The sequence below is a fragment of the Primulina eburnea genome, chromosome 1 (assembly GCF_022965805.1).
Source record: "Primulina eburnea isolate SZY01 chromosome 1, ASM2296580v1, whole genome shotgun sequence".
NCBI classification, from domain to species: domain Eukaryota; kingdom Viridiplantae; phylum Streptophyta; class Magnoliopsida; order Lamiales; family Gesneriaceae; genus Primulina; species Primulina eburnea.
This window is the reverse complement of record NC_133101.1, coordinates 56,189,906-56,205,986: the sequence shown is the minus strand read 5'-3', so window position 1 is coordinate 56,205,986 and position 16,081 is coordinate 56,189,906. Positions and strand designations below refer to the sequence as shown.

The following is a 16,081-nucleotide window of genomic DNA, read 5'->3' as shown; positions in this document are numbered from 1 at the left end:
TTTAGCGTGTTAGATTTACCAAACGTCCTCTAAATGTCAATGTACGTGCATTATAGCTTTTGCTAGTTGTCCTCGGTGTCAAATTTTTTAATATTCCATTAAGAACGTGATAATTATATATTTTATGACAAGTGGATAAAAAAATAAAGTTAAACCAACATTTATTTAAGAGGGTAAAAATTAAAACTGTATAAAATTATCTTAAGCTTGTGATTAGAAATTGCACAAAATCATCACAGTCTGTCGGAGTGGTAATATATTGTCCAAGTTGCGCCAAAACACATAAAAATATTAGAGAGGTTTTGAAAAAGGGACTGTGGAACTACTCATCTTCATCGCGTTCGAAAATAAATATACGAAAAACTCGAAATATATTTATTTAATATATATATAACTATATTATATTATTAAAATATTAATGTTTGTGAATTATTGAACAAATAATTTCGACTCACAAAAAACAAATCAAATAATTTTCGAGTTGATTACAAAAACTCGTGGCACTGAGTAGTCAATCATTTTACACCTTTGGCAACTACACGTATTTTACATTTTATAAGAAATAATATTTTAATATAAGAAATAATACATCCTGATGAGGGCCCATTAATTTTGGGCTTTGTGACGGCTGACAAAAAACATTTTCGATACTTTTGGGCCTAATATCTATTATTTTACATAGAGGACATTTCAGAACATGTCTTATTATATTCGTGTCAGACAACATGAAAAAGTTAATTTTTTTATCATTTTTCTGCTTGCAAAAGAAAGAAGAGTGAAGTAATTAAAAGATACAATTATCTTCTTTTTGTGTGTTTTATTTTCCCATTTTCCTTTTTTTTTTCAAGGTAAAAACTTGTGTGAGAGAGTCTTACGGGTCGTATTTTGTGAGATAGATGTCTTATTTGGGTAATATATGAAAAATTATTATTTTTATGCTAAGAGTATTACTTTTTATTGTGAATATCGGTAGGGTTAACTCGTCTCATTGATAAAGATTCGTGAGACTGTCTCACAAGACATACTCTTTTTTCAAAAGTTTGTGTTAATATCGTGAGACAGATTTCCGACCCAACTCGACCTAACCCAACTCGATCCACTAAAAATATTACATTTTATATCTAAAATATTATTTTAAAATAAAATATATCATTTTTATGTTAGGAAGGAATACTGTATATGACATATGCTGATTTAAATGAAAATCGTTATTTTTTTATGTTAACATATACATATTAATTCGAGTAAAAAATAAATAAATTTTTATCGTATATATAAACCGAATCGACCCGTTGCACAACTGACCTACTACAAGTATGTATTGATAATCTCGAAGTAAAACAGGTCAAAAGTTCCTAATTACTTATATGTTTCATTATAGATTATGATAGTTGCCACTAACAAGTATGTGATATAATTTAGTCAATATTCTTTGTATTCTAACATAACAATGCTCATTAAGTAGGTTTTGACCAACATATTTGACTATACAAATTCAATAAATTTGATCTTTGCATTAAAAAAAATAGTACCAAATTTACGACCATTGACTTACTCATACCCGAAGAATGGTCCTTGGCTAAATAAAAATATAAGCCAAAGACTTCAAATCGTATCCTAATATATCTTTTATTCACTCGGGTATCAACACTTTCTCTAAGGAGCATTATTGAGCATACATGTTTTCGGTAGCAGAGTCAGAAATATAGTTTTGCCCAAACTAAAATTTTAAACTCTAAAATCTTTTAATAATTAAAATTGATCAATCCGAACTAATATCATATAATTTCAAAATTATACAAAATTTATATATAATTTCGGTAGCAGGACTCACGAGTCGTATTTTGTGAGACAGAATCTTTTATTTGGGTCATCCATGAAAATTATTATTACTTATGCTAAAAGTATTACTTTTTATTGTGAATATCGGTAGAGTTGACTAATCTCATAGATAAAGATTCGTGAGACCGTATCACAATATACATACTCAACTAACTAACTCTAAATTCTATCATGAAAAGAAAATTTAACGAAAATTACTCATTAAAGAAAAAAAATTAGATTGTATATTTATATGAATGAATTTGAAGTTATGGATTTAAAAATCATTAAAAAAAATTCATTGGTTTGTTTGACAAATCCACTTGATAATGAATTTCAAATTCTGACGATTATTTTTAGAAGATAAATTGTGAGACGAACTTATCGATTTAAATCTGTAACACTGGCTGATTCGATTTATATCTATAGTGAGATGGGTCAACTCTGTCAATATTCACAATAAAAAGTAATATTATTAACATAAAAAATAATATTTTTTCATGAATGACTCAAATAAAAGATTTGTCTCACAAAATACGATCGGTAAAACATCGTATCACAAAAAATTTTGTCGAAATTTAATGAAACAAGATTCATATGCACCATGAAGGGTATGCTTCCTCCCGTGAGGTTGTCATATTCAAGGGGTTGTTAGAACAATGTAACGTCTCGTCATTCAATGAACGTGACCTACCCATCCTAACCCTAACTTCACTTCATAAATGAGTGGCCATTGCGGTTGTTTGGATTTGGAAACATTCATTAGAGGTAAAAATTTGTGTGAGACGATCTCACGAGTCGTTTTTATGAGACCGTCTCACAAGAGACATACTCTTCATTATATTGCTAATTAACATATGTTTTGAGAAAATTATTAAAGGGTTTTTCTTCAAACTAACAACAAACAACCACGAGAAATAAATAGAATTTTTATTAGAAAATAAACAAATAAATTATTAATATCATATCACAAATAAAAATGTTATGTTTGCCATTTCACCTATTTAGTTGGGACTTGAGAGGTTTAGGATTAAGGAACAATTTCTTATTCATTTTCAATATAAATAAATGAAAATGGAGAAACAGAAAAGGTCAAATCCGGCGTCCGCGTCGAACTCCGAAATATCCAAGTACTCTCTAGTATACCAGCTCATTGGCTCGCTCGCGCGAAAAGCGCATCGGGAATCCCGAAACGAATCAGCTCTGAGAAAGCGAACAAAGATTCACGTCCCAGAAGTTGGGAGGTGATACACAATTTTATCCGCTCGTATAATCATAAAAAGAAAGTGAAGAAGAAGTAGATTATTGTGATGGAGGAACTGAAGAGACCGAGCCATGCTCCAGAAAAGAAGCAAGTCGTCGTGAATATCGGGAAAGTCTCTGCACACGGCCGTGGAGGAATTGGAGGAGTTGTTCTGTTGGGTGGCGCGTTGGCCGCCGCCGCTTTCGCCTCGGCGTTTATAATTGGGAAGATGAGACAGGGTGGTTCCCGCGACAACAGTCGCCGGAACACCCGTATTCCACCACCTACCACTACCATTTGCGGCGGTGAACAAGAAGGATGAACGAGAAAATGAAGCTAGCGAAAAGGAGCAGTTCACTTGTCTTGATGCTGATAAGCATTCAAGGTTAGCATACTTGTGATTTTATTTTTCTTGATTATTATTTGAGCAGTAATCATGCGTAGTGATGAAGATAAAGGGTTTTTTTTTTAATGATTTTGAATTGAATTGAAATAGTGAAACAACCAAAGAAATTGAGTTCAAGAATGGCAGTCAGAGCTTGGTTTTGGTAAGTCTGTTCTTCGACATGAATATTATTTATTACTTGCTATTAAAGCGTATTTGGATCTCACTCTACTGTGTTGAAGACGTATTTTTTAATCTGATAACTTTTTTAAATTTATCTCATATGATGTCCACAAATGATCACGTGATCATCTCATGTAAAAATTGCACAGTACCAAATGCTTCAACAGTAAAGGATCCAAATCCCTATTAAGCCGTTATGATCTAGATGAACGTTTAACAATGAACATTTGTGGAAACGGACTTGATTTTATTGTTCCAATTATAAAGTAAATTTCTACAGCATGAGAAGTACAGGACTGAAATCAATGGAGTTGCTGTTTGTGATAGCGAGACAAGCGAGCAAATTCTCTGCTCTATCACTCCCGAGAGACCAGAAAAGGGTGCAATTTCTAATGGAGGTGTGTCCCATTTACCAGCACAGGAACAGAAAACACTTGAGATCGAGAATACGACGGTACACCAGGTGAAAATTCAGCCATCGGGGGAAGAAGTCATTGATGAAAATGGTACTAGGAAAGAATGTAAACATTTTGAGGAAGTGGAAGCAGAAGGAGAAGGTGGGGATGATAGAGAAATTGAATCGATGGGAGAAATCCATGAGGTGAAATCTGAAGACGCAAAGAAAAGCAATGGAAATTATGTGCCTGTAATTGGTTTGAAATTTAGCGAAGAAGGAACCTTCGTTCTAGAACACGGTAAGGATGGGCAAGAAAGTGGTTTGCCGGTGGTTGGAAGTTCTACCAGCAAACGCAAAAGTGTTGATGATGATGAGAAACAAGATTTCTTGTCCAGTGACCTGCAGGAAATAATTCATCATGGTGAAGCTATCCAGCAGGATGAAGATGATCAGCTTGAACACATAGAGGAACATTTGATCCAAGAACGCGAGAAATGTAATGAACCTGATGAAGAAATCGTCCCACAGATGGGTGTGGAAGAAAAAGAAGACGCGCAATGCGAAGAGAACATTGAAGAAAAGGGTTACATTGATCATTCAACTCCAGAGAACAGGCAACTCGGAGATTCTGACAAGGAGGATGTGCAAATTTTGGCAGTGAATTTTCCTGAAGATGAGCCGATTTCCCCTGAAGAAATGGAAGCTGCAGACGATGATGCGGTAAACGAAGAAATTGAAATGTCATTTTGCCAGCACAAAGACACTGAAGATGAGGTTGAGGACTCATCTGAAACAATGGATACAGGTATTGCCACAGCGGAAGATGAAGACAATATCATTGATGGAACAGATGGTGATGAAGATTTATCAAATGAGACAGAACAAAACACAGAAGGAACTGTAGATACCTCCATGGAATCCAATTTGGGAGGGGGAGGCGTTTGGCCAGCCGCAATTCAGGAACCATCCATCGAAACTCAACAAGAAAAGCTTGTCAATCGAGAAATAGAAGGAAAGATTCAAGAAGATACAACGGTGAAACGAGGGAAATATGAACGCAACCCAGATAAGATCATTGCTGACAACACCAAGATTATGAATGGCAGATGCAACTCAGCAAAAGCTTTTATTGAGAGGCATGCGGTGGATCTGGCAACACTGAAGGGTTATCCAACAAATCCAGGCACACGCAAGGCCCTTCTCTTGGCAATCCCCGTGCTGTCATCCGTCTCATGTTCTTGGTTCTTTGGCCTATCATTTGACAAATTCTGCTTCGTTGTCTTATTGACCATTGTTCTGTCTAAATCCATGATTGTTAAATAGTCAGCTCAGTCTATATGTACCGCAATAAGATATTGTAGCTAACCTCCGAAACTAAGCAAGGACACGGCTGCATAAGAATTTCTAGGTACACGATAGTAGATTTTGATCCACTGAATTATAATTTTCATGAGTAATGGATATTGTTCTCGAGTTTAGAATCCTCGATCGAAAGTTGTGGATACCCTTTTAACAAATCTGGACAAGGAATGTCAATAATAACCATTACAGAAAAAATTGCCGCCCGTTTTTTAGCCTCAGAATAGATTGGAGCACTAAAAGAAGCTCGAGATATGTAGTGATCACATCAACATACTTGGAAATAACAAATATGAAGTCAAGCTATAATGAATCAACTTCCCCAAATTCTTCAACCATCAATCAAAATGTTTTGAAAAGAGACCAGATCTGAAAACTTTGAATATACACGTAATATAAGGCCATCAATTTATGTTGGACGATTTCTTAATCTTCCAAATCCATTTACACGTATACTGCCGTTTTACTACTACTATGCTACCACTCTTCGTTCTGTACACAGACCCTCAACCCCGTGGTCTGCTAGCCTTTAAATCTGATTTGGATGCTTGTTAGATTTGGACATAATCGATCAGAGCAAAGGATCTGAATTTCCTAAAACAAAAATCCCACGTACAAAAATTTATCCCTGTTTTCAGCAATTAATTATGCATGTTGGGGAACCAGGCTAGCACTCTAGAAGCTGTTGGTTTTCTCTTTGGCTCAGCCAGCTGCAACCCGTTGACCATCCCAAAACACCAAGAATTAGATCCACCTTCGAACATGCACTGGCCTGATTAAAAGAGGAAAAAGGGTGATTACTAGTGAATATTGAACGACTAGCACTTGAATGTGAAACATTTAAGCCTACCAAATCATCAAAACTTGCTTCAACATGAAAAAGCATGACCCCCATTCCCTTCTTTCGGTCAAGTTCCGCCTGTCAATGTTAACATGGTGACAAGATAAAGAAATGTAAAGCTCAAGGAATTTGATGTCTAGAACTGAAAAACGTCACAATATTATTATTCATCTGAACTCACAGCACAAGAACATATGGTAATTCCTTCAGCTGCCAGAGCTGATGTAACATCTGCCATCATGCCTGATAATCATTTTGCACATCAATACTTCAATTGGATTTCACAGACTATGAGCCCAGAAAATATTATAAAAACCTATTCCATTCCATGTTAAAAAAATTGCTATTCACATACTCTAAAGCCTCATCGTTGAGAAATTTCATTCCAGAACATGAACAATTAACAAAAACAACACAAAATTAAGTAGCATAGCTACAGAAGTACCTCTTCGATCTAAGCAGACAATGGACAGCCACTGGATTGAGTTCCCATCCAGATTGTGCCACGCAATAATCTTGCTAGCTTGCCAGTCCTCTAAGGTGGGCAATACTTCCCTGTACAATGGAATATTGGCAAGTATCATCTTGGCGACACCATTACCTTGAGAAAGCACCTCTCCTTTAGCCTTCAAGCTCACGTTCAACATACTTTTGCTATGTTTCCCATTAACTTTCGGAATGGAACCCTTCTCAAGTTGAAAGATATCTTCATTACTTGTCTTTGCAGATGCAATTTGCATCACATTCCTCAAAATTTTCTCCCACGTGTGTTTAGCACCTTTAGAATGATTCACAACTTCTTCCACTTCACTATCCCCTTCAGATTCAGCAACAAATTGCTTCACCGAATCAGCAGTTATTTCAGTTTCTGACAGTGCGGCTTGCTCCCTCAGAAACTGAGATAATAGGAAACAACTAGATTAATAGCGTTCGTGGAACAATCTGATTTCCAATTTACTCGCATTCTAGTAATTTGTTTATTTACTTCCTTTTTAATTTAGCTTGAGAGTATTGATAGAAACTAATCCAAAGATAAACCTACTTTAATAATCTTGTGTCGGGCACTGCGTGTTTTTGCATGTTCCAGCCACTGCTTATGTCTCTGAAAGGCAGATTTACTAGAGAGTCCCTGATACAGAAAAATGCATTAGCTATGGATGAACTAACTCTGTCTTTGGGGTAATGATATAAGATTTACAAAAAGACCAAGAATAGTCAATGTTAGAGGAAGATAGAGATAAAACTAGTTTTTCAGAATAGATCTAAATGTGAAAGCAGTATTATGAGATTAAAGTATCAGACAATGTACCCAAACTTTCAAACACGTAAAGCTCCAAGAGAATACAAATCTTTCTTCAAATGAACTAATTATGATGCTTGCCAGCTATTAATTAGAGAAGCAATAGAATGAATCTAGAAAGGCGTAAGAACAAAGCCAAACTTTCAAATCGACTCACGTTATAGGTGATAATCTCCACAACTTCAGCATTCGCAAGCACATGCGAGGGAGAGACAAGATTACCATTGACCTTCAGACGAAAGATTTCAGAAAGATAAGAACTCTAAGAAATGAAGTAATTAAAATAAAAGGTAAGCCAAGGACAATAAGCAAGTCGCTATACCTTAGCAGCCACCATTTTGTTCCCAATTTCAGTGTGGATCATATATGCATAATCAGTTACAGTTGCCCCCATGGGCAAATTTTTAATCTGTAGGCAGTGTTGTAGAACTCAATAAGTAATGGTGATAACTATGAAAATCCAATTCAAGCATAACTATTTATGATCCTCTAACCTCGCCCCTTGGTGTAAATACAAACACACGACTGCCTAAAAGATCCCTAGTGATAGTATCGACAAATTCCCTAGAGCTCATATTTCCAACGAATTCCTCTTGCCATTCCCTAATTGCATTAAGCCAACCTATCTGTAGGTTAAAAAAAGACCATAAAACTTAGTATTGGATCATTAATGGACTTTTTAACTGAAAATGTACCGAAGAAAAAAGTTTAACAGATACGAGACTGCAAAGGCAAATCTATTCTACCCTGAGAGCAATACTAGCATTGTTGAGGCAAATCGCTTTCCCTCCAGAGCTATTGCCATTCGGGATCCCAACCACACCATTCACAAAAACTTTCCCACTATAATGTGCTGCAATCCCTCTTTCAGAAATTAAATCCATCTCTTCGGTCCTAATCTGCCAAAGAAATACAGAAAGATATCAATCCACAAAGATTACACCCATAAAAGAACAAGTAAATAATCTGTCATAAATAAGTAAATTATATTTAAATGCAAATGATACAAGAAAACACATAAAAAGAACAAATAAGTTAAATTAGGACAATGACAAACCTGAACCTCCAGCCTAAACATACTCTCATACAGAAAGGGAATCACTGTAGTATGAAGACTTTGATAGCCGTTAGGCTTCGGCGTGGCGATATAATCCTTCATCTGTCACCGCGAAAAAAGAAAAATGACATCATATGCTAAGCAAGTCTCATATACCAGAGATTACTAAGACATACCGCTCGAGGGATAGGGGTCCAAATTCCATGCACAAGGCCAAGCACATGGTAGCATATCTGTTGCAGAAATTTTAGTAAAGAAAATAAGCACCCAGTTGAAATTGGAAGATTATTATATAAGAGCAACTAAACATTCACCTGTTGCGCGTTACACAAAGGTCCAACTCCAACACATGGTTTTGGTTTTATTATGATTCGAAGCTGGTGATCAAAATATTTACACGAATGAGCATAGATATTGGAATATCAATGTGGATATTAAAACTACTATAATGATAAACCTGTGCGATCTGGTTAACTTCACTTATGGAGCTTTTAGATTTAAGAGCAGCTTTATAGATGCTGAATATAAAACAAAAGAACTGAGTCATCACAGCATTATAATCAGTCATAATATATGAAATCCAATAAGAAGTAGTTGCACATCAAACCCAGACCCTTATGTCAGTATTAAGAGTTTGAAGCAATAAGGCTCTGGCTGGACATAGCTCTAAGGTAAAGAAGAAAAAAAGGAAACACAAACTTACCCCCCCAGCCACAATTTAGTCTAATAAACACATTCACAAGAATAATAGCAGCTTATGATTACCTGTACGGTTCTTTACATACAGGCCGAACTTCAGTTTTCACACTCATAAGGTCTAAGAACTGATCATCCTCAATCCTCTTCTTCAATATTGTGTTTGCCTAATGAGAAAGGATGAATAAGTAGAAAATTACCTGATTGCAATTGCTACAAATTGAAAGGCACAGAAGGAGACATTCAAAATGCAGTACTGCAGCACTGAATCTTGTGGAAATTCAAATAAAAGGCAAAATCACCTCTTTGAGGTCTTTTTCATGTTCATGATAAAGTTCCGCCAATCTTCTATTGACCTTAGCATAATCTTGAGGGTTTGTATACATAAAGGCCAAATTTTCAAGTTCAGACTGCAAGAAGTAGAAAATTACACAAGAAAAACTCAGAAAATAGAAGGGTGAATAATCATAGAAAGACAATGTCATCATGTGAGAAGACAGGGTCATGCATACAAGAAACTGAAGCAGTATGCAGACCAGGAGTACTTGTGTCTAAAGAAGAGAAATAAGTGATCTTGAGTCTGCTAGAATAAAGCCCAAAGAGGCTACACCAAGGTATATAGTTGTTTTTGTGTATTAAATTCCACCATCTCAATTGCTGATTATTTTCAAATCATAATAAGCATTAGAGAGGAAGGATCAAAGTTTTGACATTTAAAATGAGATAGCTTTTGTGCCATTTATCATTTCTGATGACAGTGGCCCAGGGCTAAGTGGTAGTCATGCACCTAATGATCTTTATGACAGTTTTGTTGGGTAACAGAGAGCACTTTAGGTTGTGCAAGTGCTTAAACAAGTATAGAAGACAACAAGAAGCTTACCAATCATTCCCTTACCACTAAAAAGTGCAACATATGAAAATACTTTATTATAAATGAGGTGCTCACTGAAATGGGTATGAAAAGGAATTACTCAAATGAGTGGTGAAATTGCAGTGAGTATTGTTTCTAAAATTACTGCTTCGAAACAGTGAAAGTGAAATTGCCAGCACGAGTCATCATAAACCTACTACCAAGAGATGCAGCATCTAACTAAAAAATCGTAATGGAATTAATGCTATAAACACAAATGGAAATTGAATCAAGAAAAGACCATGTAATTACTTGAGACAGAAACATAAAGGACTAAGGAGACAAACTGATGCCAGAATGCTAAGTCAATTACGAATTTAAGAAGTCTAAATACAAAGATGGAATATCAAATATAGATTCAGAATGTTTAGGATGTTATAATATGATCGACAAAGTGCAAATGGCTAACCTTTATTTGATAAATTCCAAGCAGTTTCGCCAGAGGAGCAAAAACTTGAAGTGTCTCCATAGCTATGCTGGACTGGACGTCTCAAAGAAATATAGAAAATAGAATCAAAATAACATATTGGATACTATTTAATTATCTACAAGACTGCAACCAACTAAATTACCTGCTTGTGTGGAGGCATATGTGAGAGAGTTCTCATGTTATGTAATCTGTCAGCTAATTTGACTATTATAACACGGACCTGGTGCACCAAAAGTTTCTGTTGTCAGAGGCTTTCGTGTCATAAAGATGTAAAACCTTTAGATTTATTTCCACGGACAAGGGAAAATAACCTCTTCGGTCATGGCAAGAAACATCTGGCGGAGATCATCAGCTTTCACATCTTGAATGGAATGACTCTCATTCTTTGACTTGAATTTCCCAAGTTTGGATACCTGGATGCGATAAAAAATCACAATAGAGTATTAATTACTCAACATCACTATAGACTATAACATAAAAGCCCAGATAACTAATTTCACAACCTTGATATCAGCCAAAGAAATAGGACACGAATACCTTCAAGACCCCTATTAACATGAAAAGTTTAAGTCAGAGGATATAAGCGTGTTAAAAAACCTTTGTCTCCCCTTCAACAATGCGGCGAACAGATATGCCAAAATCTTCTTCTATTCTTTCAAAAGTAACAAGATTTGTATCTTCCACAGTATCATGCAACAAACCAGCAGCTATTGACTCCCAATCTAATTCCTAAAATTACATAGGTCGACATTAAAAATCAATCACAGTTGAACAAAGTAACGTGAGAAAGAAATCAGTGTGCTAGCACTAAATTGGGAAAAATTAAAAGTGTAACTCACAAGTTCTCCGAGAATTTGAGCAACTGCAACTGGATGAATAATAAAAGGCTCCCCACTGCGCCTCTTTTGGCCATCATGAGCCTCAAAAGCCAACTACAAAATAATTGACATACACGTTTGAAAATGTATGAATTGCTAAATGTTGGCATTACAAGTTTCCATAAGTATATAAACCATAGAAGTCAGTGCACTATCAAGATAAAAAAGATACAAAAGGCAACAGGAAAATTAAAGGAAATGCAAGGTAAGAACACATAATGAACACAGCGAACAGAGAATAACAAAATTAGAATTATGAAGTGATAAAAGAAGATTATCAGAAACTTACATTCAGTGCCTTACGAACCAATTCCAGTTCCTCAGATGGAAGATATGAGATACTACGAGAGAGATCCTGAGACAATAAAAACATTAGAAAAATAATGTAATAAGACTGATTTCAGATATATAAACTATTCACTATATCAGTATCCCCCTTAGCGAAAAGTAAGCATTGAATATATAAAGCATCTATTGATAGATTGGCTATAGCTCAGACAATCATAATTCACTTAAACATAGATTCTTTTAGCTTCATCAAGTTTTTTGATTCCTATAGTTTCAGTGTTTCACCAATAATTGCATTAGCTGAGATAATTTAATTCATGCAAACACCAATCTATTTGAGGTTTAAGACACAGGAGACAACAGATTGGTCATTCTTTGAGTTCAAACAGTCTAGTTCTTTAATGGGATCAAATCACAGATTGATAAGACCAGATGTTACACTTGGCATTTCAAGTCAGCAATAATTCTAAATCTTTATATCATATGTATCCATCTAAAAAATTTGAAATCAGACTAAAAAACTCATTTCATTTCAGATGCTTCTGTAGTGGTTATCCACTTTAAAAATTTTAATGGCATCGCTTACCTCCCACAAGCTATCAGGGGAAACTTCGTACGATTCGGAAGATGAAGATGGAGAATAACGTAACTTCCATTTGCTGCCAGTAAAGTGTGCGATAGTTGAGGTTATAAACTTAGGGGGAGTAACAAAATCTGAGGCTTCGTTTGAAGACCATCTTCTCCAATGATGAACTTGACAGATCTGGAAAATATAATTAAACATTTAGCCACAATTAGAAACAAAGTTAGGTGGAAAAAAATGCCTTCCAGATTAGATTTTGGCCACGGGGCAATGGACTAACTACTATTTCAACTCTTACTGCTGTTAAAAGTAAGCCTTGTGTCCGGGCTACGTTCCTAGTACTACAATTTTGGGCCCATGTAACCAAATATGGATTAATGATTAGGGAATAGGAAATACAAAGTAGATTCTACAAAATAAAATTTCAAAACAATGCTCACACATAAGATGTGGTTTCTTATTATAACTCTTCCTGATGCCTGAGGAGGATGCGCGGTGCTTGCGAGAAATCCAGTGAGCACTCTTGGAGCTTTAGAAGCACATGAAATCATACTGCAATCATATTTTCCACTCCCATCTCCTTTCCAAAACTTACACGCATTTACGCATTCTAAAGAAACTGCCAAAATGCGAAAAAAAAAAAAGAAATTCTCAATCAAGCATGCCAAAGAACCAACAACAACTTATTCCAAATCAACAAATTCCAACAAAATCATCATATTCATAACAAATCAGAGATTTTTTAAAAAAAAAATTTCACACGGCCAAAGTTCCAAAAAACCCCATAAAATCCTCAATCAAACAGCAGCAAGTTATCTGACATCGATAAATTCCAAAAAAGTACAAACCATCCCAAACCATAAAAGTTAACAACAAACATTCCATCAAAACATATAGCAAACGAAAAATCAAAGGCGCAAAGTAAAAATGAACCTGCCATTGAAGAACCAGAAGCCATCACCATTCCGAAGCATCGGTAGCTCAGATGTTCATCAAAACACCCCCCTCCAACAAAAAACTCAGAAAAAATCCAATTCTGCAGCTGAAATCAAACTAACAAGCGCTCGCAACACCTCAAACGTAAAAACTCAGGCTAGTTTCAGCGAAATCAGTAGAGGAAAAAAGCGTACGATTCGCAGTTTAACGACAAGATTGGTGAGGATTTAGATTGTAGGAAGGTAGTGTCAGATAATCGGGAGGAGATAGAATGGAGGTTTAGTCGAGGCCACACAAATGCCGTTCCACAATTTATTTTTCCCATGTTTTCTTTCTATGTGGCTTAATTTAATTAATTAATATTGTTTATTTTCAATTATAGAGGATTTTATAGGTGGAAATTTGTGACTTAGACCTAAGTATAATAATTATGGTAAAAATTTGTCAAAGACGGTTTCACGGGTCTTATTTTGTGAGACGGATATCTTATTTGGATCATCCATGAAAAAATATTACTTTTTATGCTAAAAGTATTACTTTTTATTGTGAATATTGGTAAGGTTGACCCGTAGACCGTCTCACAACAGATTTACTCAATAATTATTGAACTATTTGTGGCACGAAATCGCTCGGGGCTTAATTCTGATAATTTTTATTTTAAAAAAATTAGTTAGCATCTTATTTGAATATTTTAAAAAACCAAATTATTCTTATGATTATATTATATATCAAATATATCATATTATAATAATTGTGACTAACAATAGTAATAATAATTAATATAATTATCACTATATTATTGGCGAGATATTACTTCAACTCTTGTTCCGATTCTTAATTACCAGGGTGATCCAAAAGAATGTAATAATACTCTTATCACTTTGATTCCAAAAAATCCGGGAGCCATCAACTTTGAAAAGATTATTGACTTACTAGTCTATACAACACTTGTTATAAGATTGTGTTACGTGCAATCACGAATCGTTTTAGATCGAATCTTGATCAGGTTATTGATTCTTATCAAAGTGATTTTATCTCTAATGGTTTGATTTTGGATAACGTGATTATTAGAGTTGAATGTAAGTATTTGATTAGAAACAACAAAAAATTTAAATCCGGTTATGTGACCCTCAAATTCAATATGATCAAAGCATATATGTGAGATTGAATAGAGCTTGTTTAAAAGTTGATATGCTTAAATTGGTTTGCACAAGACTATGCTAGTTTTATTATGAGATGTGTTACTTCAATAACTTATTCACTCCGTACTAACCCGTCCATTTTTTGTGTTATTCATCCGGAGCGAGGAATTCGTCTAGGCGACCATCATTCCCCTTACCTCTTTGTCATATGTGCACAAGGCCTGTCTTCGATTATCACTAAGGTTGTGGATTGATGATTATTTAAATGAGTTAAGATTGCAGCGGTCAACTCTATTATCTCACATATCTTATTTGCTGATGAAAGCTTTGTGTTTTTTAGGACGACGAGAAAGGAATATGTACATGTGCGGAATTGTTTACAACTATATGAAAGAGCATTTGGGTAAATGGTTAACTATAATAAATTTATATTTACATTCAGTCTAAGTACTAATTCACATATTGTTGCTGATATTAGGAGTGTTATCACAAATGAGCTGATGAAGAGCCATGAGCTTTATTTCGGATTGCCCACATTTCCTTTGAGAAGTAAACATCTTTAATTTGCTTATTTGTGTGAGCAAATCAGTCATAGGATGTAGGGTTGGTCTTAAAAATTATTCTTTCTGAGAGGACGAGAAATACTTTTAAAATGGGTGTTGCAAGCTATACCATCTTAGGCGATGTATTGTCCTAAATCCTGATTCCATGTGCAAAGATATAGAACAAGCTTGCCATAAGTTTTGGTGGAATGATAAAGAGGGGAAAAAAGGCATGCATTGTTCGAGATGGGTAGATGAGATCCTACTTATGTGGACACTACCCTCACTTCATTTCAACGGGTAAGATCTTGTCACACATACAATTTAAAAAAAAAAGTGGGTCCTATATATGCATGGGCAAATCTTGGCGTTAATTATCGACGTTCCACCGCTTCGATAGAAATTGTATTCCGTTAGTTATCGACGCTCCACCGTTTCGATATTCATATTTCAAGTATTTTAAACGCAAAGACACATTCTAAACCTTTTTTTTTTGTATTGTTCAAACCATATTATGCATGTTTATGACATTTTAAATGAAAAACATGATGATCAAGTTTTATTAACGTTTTGAATAATTTATTTTGAAGTTTCGAAGTTTTTAATGCACGTTTGAGTCGCGTTATGATTCATAGGGACTTGCTGCCATTAAGGGAAGGAAGATGATGTTTAGAAGTCCTAAATAGAGTTTTATGTAGGCTAGAAGGGGGCTGGAATGAGAAGGGAAAGCGTCGAGCCTCTGTTAATATTATCGCATGTGTAGGTTTCGGTTTTGGTTCTTGCAAGGGAGGGGCCACGTGCGGCTTTCCAGCCGTGATATAGGCCATGTTTTGGGTCGTTTCATGGTCCTAGCGAGTCCTAGCATGGTTGGAAACAAGGGTAGAATGATAGGGAAGCGTTGAGGGCTCGGTTCGTGGTCTAGGGTGCACGGTTTGGGGAAAAAAGGGGGAAAGACGGCACATGGGGGCGGTGCGCGGGAGCTGGTGCGTGAGGGTTCCAGTAGGGTCCTAAGAAGATGTCTAAAGGGCTGGTGTTGGTTTTGCTATTGCCTGGTCGAAGGTGGCTCGGGGTAAAATTGGGCAGCGGCGTA

At 35.5% G+C, this 16,081-nt stretch overlaps 2 protein-coding genes across 2 annotated transcripts; one reads left to right on the top strand and one right to left on the bottom strand.

Moving 5' to 3' along the window:
* The first annotated feature begins 2,887 nt into the window (after positions 1–2,887).
* On the top strand, positions 2,888–5,506 carry LOC140832393 (uncharacterized). The gene is made up of 3 exons (XM_073196400.1): positions 2,888–3,449; positions 3,561–3,612; positions 3,913–5,506. The coding sequence occupies exon 3, from the start codon at positions 4,216–4,218 to the stop codon at positions 5,350–5,352; it is 1,137 nt and encodes a 378-aa protein (XP_073052501.1). The 5' UTR covers positions 2,888–3,449; positions 3,561–3,612; positions 3,913–4,215; the 3' UTR covers positions 5,353–5,506.
* A 252-nt stretch (positions 5,507–5,758) lies between these two features.
* On the bottom strand, positions 5,759–13,625 carry LOC140832385 (putative GTP diphosphokinase RSH1, chloroplastic). The gene is made up of 24 exons (XM_073196389.1): positions 13,305–13,625; positions 12,812–12,990; positions 12,375–12,551; positions 11,790–11,855; positions 11,462–11,554; positions 11,220–11,351; positions 10,934–11,035; positions 10,765–10,842; positions 10,602–10,673; positions 9,585–9,692; positions 9,352–9,449; positions 9,044–9,104; positions 8,901–8,963; positions 8,763–8,819; positions 8,587–8,688; positions 8,276–8,428; positions 8,024–8,155; positions 7,852–7,938; positions 7,687–7,758; positions 7,272–7,358; positions 6,675–7,125; positions 6,411–6,472; positions 6,239–6,307; positions 5,759–6,160 (listed from the first exon to the last, which is right to left on the bottom strand). The coding sequence occupies exons 1-24, from the start codon at positions 13,333–13,335 to the stop codon at positions 6,056–6,058; spliced, it is 2,637 nt and encodes an 878-aa protein (XP_073052490.1). The 5' UTR covers positions 13,336–13,625; the 3' UTR covers positions 5,759–6,055.
* Between the last annotated feature and the right edge of the window lie 2,456 nt (positions 13,626–16,081).